At 48.8% G+C, this 10,782-nt stretch overlaps 1 protein-coding gene across 1 annotated transcript; it reads left to right on the top strand.

Annotated features, from left to right (window-relative positions):
* Positions 1-240: 240 nt before the first annotated feature.
* Positions 241-7,805, top strand: KCNK15 (potassium two pore domain channel subfamily K member 15). The gene is made up of 2 exons (XM_035123031.2): positions 241-1,012; positions 6,507-7,805. Exons 1-2 carry the CDS (start codon positions 730-732, stop codon positions 7,412-7,414), a joined length of 1,191 nt encoding a protein of 396 aa, XP_034978922.1. The 5' UTR covers positions 241-729; the 3' UTR covers positions 7,415-7,805.
* The last annotated feature ends 2,977 nt before the right edge of the window (positions 7,806-10,782 follow it).

Below are 10,782 nucleotides of genomic sequence, written 5' to 3'. Positions count from 1 at the left end.
AGCAAAAGGCTGTTCTTAGGATCTTATCCCGTTTCTGGGCTTGTCCTCGTCCTGAATCGACAGCCTTAAATCCCCGCTGCAAAAGCATCGCGCAAACGAGCAGAAGGCGAGAGGGTCGTTCAGAGAGCAGCCGTACTGGGAAGAGTACCGATCCGGTTGCCGGAGCAAGCAGAGCAGAGAGCGCTCGCCCTCCTCCTTGGGCGCGCTGTAGGTAGGTGTGGCCCGTCACCGCGCGCCAGCCTCGGGCGCCGCCAGCCCCTCCTCCTCGCTGCAAGCGGAGGCGTGGCCGGGTTCGGCGAGTCCCTGCGGCGGGAGCACGCGGGGAGCAGCGGCGGGACCATCGTCGGCTTCTCTTCATCGCCTCCGGAGCTGCGTGGCTGCGATCGGCGCAAGGAGGGAGCTGCACCGAGGCGCTGAGGACGAACGGAGCCGCCTCCGGTGCCTCGCGGGAACCGGGGCTCCGGAGGGGAGAGGCGCTCCCGGTAGCCGCCACTTGCGCGACGAGAAGCGACCCTTGATGTGAGCGGGACGGGAGCTGGAGTGGGCGGGCTCCGGGGAGAGGCTGTGCAGCGAATGCCCCGGGCTCCGAGGAGGCCGTCGCCCGCGGAGGCCGGCAGCTCCCCGGGGCTGCTCGTTGGTGCGCGCCGCGGTGCCATGCGGCGGCGGCGCCCCCCCGGCTGATGCGCTGTACCCGGGGCAGCGGCGCCCGGCCGGCCGGCCTCCCTCGCCATGAAGCGGCAGAACCTGCGCACGCTGTCGCTGATCGTGTGCGTCTTCTCCTACCTGCTGGTGGGCGCCGCCGTCTTCGATGCGCTCGAGTCGGAGGCCGAGATCGGCCACAAGCGCCTCCTGGAGCAGAAGCGCAGCGGCCTGCGGAGGAAGTACCGCTTCACCGCCGAGGACTACCGCGAGTTCGAGCGCTTGGCGCTGCGGGCCGAGACGCACCGAGCCGGCACGCAGTGGAGGTTCGCCGGCTCCTTCTATTTCGCCATCACGGTCATCACCACCATCGGTGAGTGCGCGGCGTGATGCTCCTTCCCACTCAGGGCGATCCCCAAAGCAACCGTGCGCCGGGCTATCTCTTCTGTCACTCTCCAGGGCAGGCACAGGAGAGCCTGTGGAAGTCCTTGGACTCCAACTCCCATCAACCCCATCCAGTATGGTCAATGGCCAGGGACGATGGGAGTTGGAGTCCAGTCCAGCAACATCTGGAAGGCCACAGGTTTCCCACTCCTGGACCAGGAATCGGCGTGGGCTTGTTTCTGCCTTGCTCAATTTGACCCCTTTCTCCACCTCCCCAGATCCCCATCGCGGTCCACTGATGTGTGTTAAATGTACAATGCAGGGGTTCATCTTTGCAATCAGTAAAGACTTAACCTGTATCAACCTAGTCAACCTAGCCATTTTTACACCAGAGTTAAACATGCTGGGCTGAAAGGTGCAGAAGGGAAGTTGATTCTGAACTTCCATCCCTTCATTGGCTCGGTGTGTGAACCAATATATGTACATGCAGGTTGTATGCATTTTTCCATAGTGTGATCTGTAACCTACATTTTGTAAGGTTCATGCAGTAGGGAGGGGCACCCTTCGTGTGCTCAGGTTGTGCATGTGTAGACTGTGCATAGAGAGCCCTTGAATGCCCAGGAGATCAGGAATGGCAGCAGTGTGTGCCATCTTGCACACTCTCCACGCATCTGGCTTAATGTCATTTCCAAACATGTTGAAAGACCTCATGAGTAGAACATTCTCGTTTTAAGAATATAACATGTTCCTTGCTGGACCAGCTCAAGTTCCATCTAGTCTATCATTCTTAGCAAGAAGCCAACTTCCAACAAGCTTTAAATGTTCTGGCAAAAATTGATCAGTGGGTATTCCAGGAGACCTTGAGCTATTTTCAGTCCACATGGGCTGGGCATCAGCAGGGTCAAATTTCAACCTGGGCTTCATGGAGCAACTACAGTGAAGGGCACCTGCAAGAATGTACTGAGTGCTTTGTCTCCAGTACCGTGTAGCCACAGCCAGCTTTTTCTCACCTGAAATTGGGGGTAGTGTTTTCTGGGCAAAATACCCTGTTTCTCATATTTTAAGACATACCCATAAAATAAGCCATAGCAGGATTTTTAAGCATTCAAGGAATATAAGCCATACCCCGAAAATAAGACATAGTGATGGGTGCAGCAGCAATGCCGGCCGCGGCAGGAGGAGGAGGAAAAAAATAAGACATCCCTTGAAAATAAGCCATAGTGTGTGTTTTTTGAGGAAAAAATAAATATAAGACGTGTCTTATAATATGAGAAACACGGTACATGATTTCTCAGCCAAGCTTCAGACCAGGCACCCCCAAACTGCGGCCCTCCAGATGTTTTGTACTACAATTCCCATCATCCCAGACCACTGGTCCTGTTAGCGAGGGATCATGGGAGTTGTAGGCCAAAACATCTGGAGGGCCGCAGTTTGGGGATGCCTGCTTCAGACCTAGCACTGCCCATTCAGCAGATATCCAACCCTCTTCAAGCATATCAATACCAGTACATAATGATCAAGTGAATCTGAGGACACTTTTGCTTCTTGAGTGATGAGCATAAATTGCCACCATATAAAACCAAGTGTCCACATGGTTTGGCAGTTATAAAGCCACATTAAAAGCAACCAAGATCCTCTCATGCTCACACTTATTGCATTTTCTACTGCACCACTAGCATTTCTGCACCGACACCTAACTCTCGTAATCTCTGACCGCTGGCCCAATGGGAGTCCAACAACATCTATAGAGGCGCAGGTTCCTCGCCTCTGCATTATGTGGTGTCAGTATGTAAGAACTCCAGACAATCCCTGCTGTTCACACAATGGCCAAGTAGATATCTAGTGGGATATCTGTGGGAAGCCTGCGAAGATGGAGATGAGCACACCAGCACTCTTCTCACCTGCAATTCCTAGCAACTAGTATTCAGAGGCACAATGCCTCCAACAGTGCAAGTGGAATATAGCCATTATGGCTAGTAGCCGGTGAAGAGTTAAGGGTATGAAGACAAGCACCTATGGGTGCTTACTGCAGGGAGCAAACAACTCAGCAGGCAGACCTGTCCCTGTTCTTTCCCTGGCATTTTTGGGTCACTGACAATCATGCCATTCACTGTCTGGGGAGCTACCGGTAGTGTCCTGAATACTCATTTTAATGAGCAACTATGAAGTTCTTTATTGATCCTCAGTGGAGAAAGAACCCTTTAGACATTGCCATAAGAAAGGACAACAATTGTTCAATAGCAGCTCCCCCTCTCATCCCATTATAAAAGCAATTGCTCCATTTGCTGCAAATATAAATACTGTCTACGTTGCCTGTATCCAGGACGTTCATCTTGAACTGCCTGTTCTTTGCAAAGTACAGCTAGCATCAATGATGGCACTTTCCCACAAGGGGCGAGGTAAACCAGAAGGAACAGGAGAGTGTCCTGGTGGCTTTGGACCAGCAGACGTCTGGAATAATACATGGGCAAGCCATGCTGTTGTCATATTGCTGTGGCGTTTATGTCGCTCCCATTGGCTGTGCATGATGCTCTCAACATCAGCATGCAGCCTTTTGTCCTCTTGCCATGAGGCAAGGGGAAGTGGCTCCTGAGTAAATGTTGTTTTCATGGGATAAGAGGATGGGGCCTTTTATGGATTGGTAAGTGGCTTTAAAAAAAGGAAGAAGAGAGTAGGAGCAAATGGACAGGTCCATTAATTGAGGGCTGTAAGAATTGGGGTCCTCCAAGGATCTCTATTGCGACCAAGGTTTGTTTGTTTTTTTTTAATAATCCTAAATGGTCTTAAGTTGGGGGTTAACCGTTAACATTAAAGTGGCCAAGTCTGCAGATGACAGGGTAGTGGTGGGAAAAACTACAAGCATTCCAAAAGGATCTTTCCGAACCTGGGTGAGCGGGCAACAAAATGGCAGGCAATGTTTAATGTAAGTGTAAAGCAATACACACTGGGCTCCAAATTCCAAATGCACATATTTTTAGTGACTGTATATTGGCTTGGTTGTCCTCTGATGAGCTTCAAAAGGCAATGAATAAATATTGTAAATAAATAACTGAGGTCTGTGTTGGTGGTGAGACTTCACAGATCTTGGGGCCATGGTTGACTGCTCAATGAAAACATTGGCCCAGTGAGCTGGTTTGCACATAATGCTAAGCCAAACTACGGCATTGTTTGAAAGTGCGGGCTCCTGCACTGCTGTGAGCCAAGCCATGTTTTGGCTTTGTCATCTGAACCTGGTTTCATGGTTTGTCTTCCTCCAGACAAACTGCCTGGTGATTACTAGGTCACCATGGCAACAGATGCAGGAGGGATACTATGTGGGGCCAAGTGCACCACTCCTATTATTACACCTATTCCACACTCATCCTCTGAACTCAAAACAACTTGCATGTGGTTTCTAGGTGGGCTTCCATCCAGGCAGTCTATAGCAGGTGTGCCTGACGTGTGGCCATCTCACTACAACTCCCATCATTCCTGACCATTGACCATGTGGATTGGGGCTGATGGGAGTTGTAACCTAACGATATGGTTGGGGCTGATAGTTAGACACCCTTGCCTTGCAGAGGCCCTTCATTCTTTTGGACTAGGCCACCCCAAATGTTTTGCACTACAACTTCTGTCATCCATGACCATTGACCATGCAAGCTGCAGTAGATGGGAATTGTCATCCAAGAAAACTGGAGTGTACCAGGATAGGGAAAGGCTGCTTTAAACCATTTTCTGGACTTAGCCTTTGTCTAGCATCATATATTTGACAGCTATGTTATGGCATTTTCCCTACATAGCATTTTCCCTACATGGGTATATGGTTTGCTAACGTATGTGGGAATTAAGGTCAACATCAAGAGGTGGAGCTCTTGTTACCCTCCATCATCTGAAGTTTGGCAGGTGCTTACATTAGAAAGGTATGAGATGGCTGCGTGAGGAATGGCAGGTGGATACACAACATTTGATCCTTGTTTGTGGCATTCTCTTTCCCTCCAAAGAGGCCCACCTGGCCTTGTCCCTGCTTGTCTTTTGACGAGCAGCAAAAATCTGGCTCTTTCACAGCATTCGAGAGGGAGAGACTTATTTGCTCTACTACTTTTTGCTGTTTTCCTATTTCAGCTTTTAATGAATTGTTAGATGCTACGAGGGCAGAAGGAATTAAAGTACAGGATCAGAAATATTTTCATATACTGGAATATGCTATGATGTGTCATAGATTCCCCAGGGATGATTTAAACCTTATTTACATCAGGGATGATTTAAACCTTTTAAAGTCTGTCATCTGTATTTCCACTAAAGAGTGTCCAAGGCAAGTTTATGAGATCTAAAACAATCTGTTGGAAGCTCAATGGAAATTGCATCAAAAATCCTCAGAATAAAAGAAACGGTCGATTACTATTAAACATACATCTTCTATCCAATAATTCAGCAAAATGGCAACAGCAATAGATGATTGCTCTTTAATGAGTCAGTATTTTGATCGGTTACTTAGAAGCTGTTTGGTTCGATGGGCTAATCTCGTGGACTGTAAACAGGCTTAAATGATAGAATTTGTATTTGCTGGGACTAGAATATGGCTTTTGATAGCTCTTCTGTTCACAACAGTTACAGCAAGTTGTGTAATTATGGTCCTTCCAATTACTTATTCCTCTGTGTATTGCAGAGGTTACCAACTTCCATTAGGCTTGCACAGCTGAACTACTGCCATGAGGAATTGTGGAGCTGTTGGGCTTATTGCAGCTACCTTGGTATGGTCCTCTCTCCTTGTTTATCTGACTGTTTTGAAAATGGGGCCCACGAAGCTGCTCTTGACGATGGGCAAACATTAACATTTCCCCCTTCTGCAGTCTCAAGTTTCCCTATGGCTCACCTTATCTCCTGGAGCAGTTGTTTCATTCAATGATGATGCGCATCAAAGGCAATACTAACTGAAGCACACCAAGTGAAGCTTACACTTGATTAAATTAGAAGTGATTCTAGTGGGTGATATGAAAAAACTGCTGAAAATTAGGACATGTGGGGTCATCAGACTGATAATTTGGACATGTGTTTGAGAACCTCTATAATGCAATCAAAGCAAATGTATTTACTTTTTTCATATTTTGGGTCACCTGATAACCTGAGTTCTCTGGGCAACATACAAATTAAAATGGATTAGAATCGCAGAACCAATTAAAAATGACCTTTAGCAACAATAATGCCCCCCAAAATCAGAGAAAAGAGACAGAACTGGATTCATGAGACCTGGGTTCAGGTCCCTGTATTCATCCAGGAAGCTTTCTGGGTATGTTTGGGCCACTCGCTGTCTCTCAGGGTGTTGTGAGATCAAAAATGGGCTTCTGTGTTTCATCCTGTGCTCCTTGGAGGAATGGACTAAATAAAACATTTTGGGGGGGGGGGGTAAGAATTCTGTGACATAGGATTGTGTTGACATGGTTCTCCATTGCATTAATATGCGATCTAGAGAAATGCTTACGTTTTCTCTTCTTTTGCCACAGGTTATGGACATGCCGCGCCTGGAACGGATGCTGGCAAAGTTTTCTGCATGTTCTATGCGATCCTCGGCATTCCCCTCACCCTGGTGATGTTCCAAAGCCTTGGCGAGCGCATGAACATCCTGGTCCGAATGGTGCTGAAGAAAATAAAGAGGTGCCTGGGAATGAGGCAGCCAACCGTCTCCATGAAGAACATGGTCGTGGTGGGCTTCCTCTCCTGCATGGGGACGCTGGGGATCGGAGCAGTCGCCTTCTCCTATTTTGAAGGCTGGACTTTCTTCCATGCTTTTTATTACTGCTTCATAACCTTGACCACCATTGGGTTTGGAGACTTTGTGGCCCTGCAGAAGCACGAAGCTTTGCAGAAGAAGCCCCCTTACGTCGCCTTCAGCTTCATGTACATCCTGGTGGGCTTGACGGTGATCGGGGCTTTCCTGAACCTGGTCGTCTTTCGTTTTTTGATTATGAACTCGGAAGACGAGCGGCGGGACGAAGAGGAAAGGGCGTCTCTGAGGAGGGCCAAGAATTACATCAACCGGGAGGAGAACCAGGGCAGGGACGACCTCCTGCTCCCCATCGAAGACGGGACAAGTCAGATGAACCTCTTGCCGTTGATGCAAGAAGAGGCCGGGAGGCAGAGGGGCAAGTCCTCAGGCTCCACCACAAGAGTCCCTTCCTTCTGCAACTGCCTGTGCTACCGGCCGCGGCTGAGCAGGAGCCCAGTTCCTTCCCAACCAGAGGCCTTCAACTGCCACACCAACCTTGTATATTACAATTCCATTTCTTACAAAATCATGGAAGTCTCCCTGGGCGGTAAAGACCACACTGGCTTGTCTTCCCCCAGGAGCACTCTGTCGTCCAATAGTCCCGGCTGCCGGGAGCACTCCCAGCTGCGGAGGAAGTCTATCTAATAAACGTTGCATGCTCTTTTCGGACTTTTTTTTTAAAAAAATTTACTCTGAGCTGTGTTCTGCTCCTGAACTTCTTTTGATGATAAATTATTAACTGAGATGCCGGGTTGTTCTGGTTGCCTTTCTTTCATCTCCTTTATTCTTCTTTTCCTTTGCAGGCACATCCCATAATGGCTACCAACAGGCGGTGCTGCCAGCTCCACACAATGCACTTGCCTAAGCACTGCTTTTATAAAATACGCGTAGTGGAAAATAGCTTCTCCCAGCAACAGAGTATGTCACAACAATTGCAGGAGAAGCTAAGTGTTTTAGGGGACTTAAATAATAGAACCCCACAGTGCATCAAAGTTGTCAAGTCATCTGCAGAAAGCCCTAATTATTGCCTCAGGGGGGGAAATACATAGATAATGCTCAGTTACATCATTGCAGCCTGCATTCTAGGTTTGTCCTGGCTTTACCCCCAACTGTAGGAGTGTACAGATGTACTTCCTACAGCAGAGTTTTTCAACCTTTTGGGGTCCCCGGCTCCCTTGACTGACTACATTCTTTCTGCGGCAGCCCTGTGGGGCTCAGGAGTCCAGTTATGTCACCCCTTGTCTGTAGAGTCGGCAGCCCCTCACCCATCCCTTGTGGAGGGTCCCCTCAGCCTCCTCTCTTCTCCCCTCTCCTTGTGAGTACTCTGGGCAGCCGCAGCTGCTGCCCCTGGTCTTTGAGCTGCCCCAAAGAGAGGTGCCTCCTCACACTGCCCCACAGGGGACTGGGAAGCACCCCCTGGTCAGCCCCAGAGGCACTATTCGCCTGGGGAGCTTGCAGCCAGGGCTGCTGCAACAAACAGCTGTGCAAGCCTTGGGGAGGCAGAGATGCGAGAGGGCATCAGAGGAGGGAAAGAGGGACAGAGGCCAGTGTTGCCCACGGCATCATTTAAGGCACCCCAAGGTGCCACGGCACACTGGTTGAAAAATCACTGTCCAGGATTGAGTGCCTTTTTTGTTCTTATTCTGGAGGTGGGCTCTGCTCCCCAGATCTTTGCTCTTCTAATGACACATAAACTTATCCTTGAAGCTGTGTTTTGAGGGGGTGGGGACTCTAGGCAGGCTTTGATTTTTATTTTCATTTAAAAAAAAGAATAAACACTAGATTTGGGAGGAAGTGGCATGGCTTTGTATTTGCTACAAGGGCCAGCCAATCAGCACTCTGCCCAGCCAGATAAGAGGGGAGGAAGGGAGGTGGCTTTGTGACTGTCACAATGCCCAGCCAATCAGCACTCTGCCCAGCCAGATAAGAGGGGAGGAAGGGAGGTGGCTTTGTGACTGTCACAATGCCCAGCCAATCAGCACTCTGCCCAGCCAGATAAGAGGGGAGGAAGGGAGGTGGCTTTGTGACTGTCACAATGCCCAGCCAATCAGCATTGGCACAGCCTGAATTTCTGGAAACTGGGAGGCCTCCATGCTTCTCAGAGGAAGGCTGTGTGCATCTGGCCAGAGAGGGGCGAGTGAAGATCCACAGTTGGCTTATTGCTCAACCTGTTTACATCTGTGCAGCATGCTATTAATTACCTTTTGGTGTGTTTATGTGATGTCTGTTGTGTTGGATTAGTATTGGCTCCACCCACTAAGGCCATTAGCCAGGGGTATCAACAACCAGAGGGCCACAGTTCCCCCACCCTCAGCTTTCCACCACTGGTTTTAATCCATAATGGCAACACATGAAAATATTCTGCTCCTTGTGCAGTGTCACTGTGCCAGTTTTAAAAGTGTATTGGGGCAGAAGGCAGTATTTAGCGGGTGTGGGAAGAAAGAAGCTCTATAAAAAGACTGTAGTCCTTTTTAAGCCACCGGAAGCTGGTAACGTGATACCAGTTTAGTCAGCCAACTTTCATGAGCAGAAGTGAGCCAATTAAAGGTGTTGATCATCCTGGCAAATAATTTTCTAGCAGCTGCCTGTCACCCTGGCTGCATAATACATGCATTTGATGACAGCGCCTTCCCTCCAATTACCTCCCCCCACCCCCACTCTCATGGGGGACAGTTCCAGCCCTTTAAAATCAGGAGAAGTGGCTGTGGCAGAGCCACCAGCTGCTTCTTCACCTCCGTCCCTTAGCTTGCTTTTCCCAGCTCCATTCATTTCTTCAGCTTCTGAGTAGCCATGATAGAAGCCTCGCACCCCATCCCACCCCCCCGGGCTTGGTGTGTGCTCCTTGCAAAAGTGTGCCAGGCTTTCTGCTCCTGATAGCTGTGAAAATCAACTCAGCTGTTGTGGTATGTGCTGCAACATGCATCGGTTCACGGGGCCTCAGCTCCCCGCTCTTGTTTTTTTTGTAGATCAGCCTGTCCCAACCTGGTGATCTCCTATATATTTTGAACTACCACTCCCAAGACGCCTGGAGGGCATCAGGTTAGTAGAAAGGGCTGCGGCAGGCAGTCTGCATTAGCTGATGGGTGCAACATCTTGCTTGCTAATTAACCAGTGTTCGAAACTGCGACCAAGTGAAGATGCACGGATGCCAAGACAGCGCCTGACACCTCCACCATCTGGAAATGCATGCCTTGGGGTGCTGTTTTCACACACTAATACCACATCCTGTAGAATTCCATCCATGATATTTTATCTGCACAATCTGAATGAATTTCAGGTACCAAAATGCCTTTTTTCTGAGCAGCCTGAGCAGGAGCAGTGAACAGAGTTACAGTTAATTGTTGCAGCTTGTCTACCCCATGCCATTGCCATGCTCACAGTGGTGAAGAAAGTTCTTACCTTATGAATGGTCTGTGTCACCATTAAGAAAAAAGGTAGGAATAGGCCAATATATATGTGGACTGTCCTTGAATCAAGTGACTTTTCTTCTTTAAAACCTCAAAGTTCTTAACCTTGTTCAAGGTTGTCGTCTGAACTAGCTAGATGTTTAACTGAGAATCAATCAGTCAGTCCATCCTTTGAAAAATAAGACTTCAGAGCCGTCTTCCCCCCAAAATAGGAACTAGACATTTTGTTTTGGTAATTCTAACCTTGGTTTAAGGAGCCATTTGACACCTAGCTTATATATCTGAGTTCCTACGGTATGTATATCTGAGTTTCCTTAACGCCGCATCCCTTCAGTTGCATTTTGAAAGTGTAATATGTGTTGCCAGGAATAGGAACAATCTCCTCTGTGTGTATATTGCAGGAGAACTGTGCGTGCAAAAATATGTACAACAGCATGGCAAGTGAAGGGTGACGACACCCTTGTTTTCTTTGCCAAGGATAGAAAATAGGTGACATTTTCAGGGCTTGGAAAACGTCCTCATTTGGCACAATTGAGTGCCATCTTGTGGTCAACACAGAGAAGTGCGTCATTCAGCAACAACACTCGGGTTCATGCTTGCGCAACT

Source organism: Zootoca vivipara, chromosome 7 (assembly GCF_963506605.1).
Source record: "Zootoca vivipara chromosome 7, rZooViv1.1, whole genome shotgun sequence".
In the NCBI taxonomy this organism is placed as follows: Eukaryota; Metazoa; Chordata; class Lepidosauria; order Squamata; family Lacertidae; genus Zootoca; species Zootoca vivipara.
The sequence above is the reverse complement of the archived record's forward strand: the minus strand, read 5'-3'. Positions and strand labels throughout refer to the sequence as shown.

Excerpts from the sequence above, each read along its gene's own strand:
- KCNK15 (XM_035123031.2), top strand. The coding sequence starts at position 730 with ATGAAGCGGCAGAACCTGCGCACGCTGTCGCTGATCGTGTGCGTCTTC. Across the intron at positions 1,013-6,506 it reads CACGGTCATCACCACCATCG|GTTATGGACATGCCGCGCCT; the intron begins GTGAGTGCGCGG and ends CTTTTGCCACAG.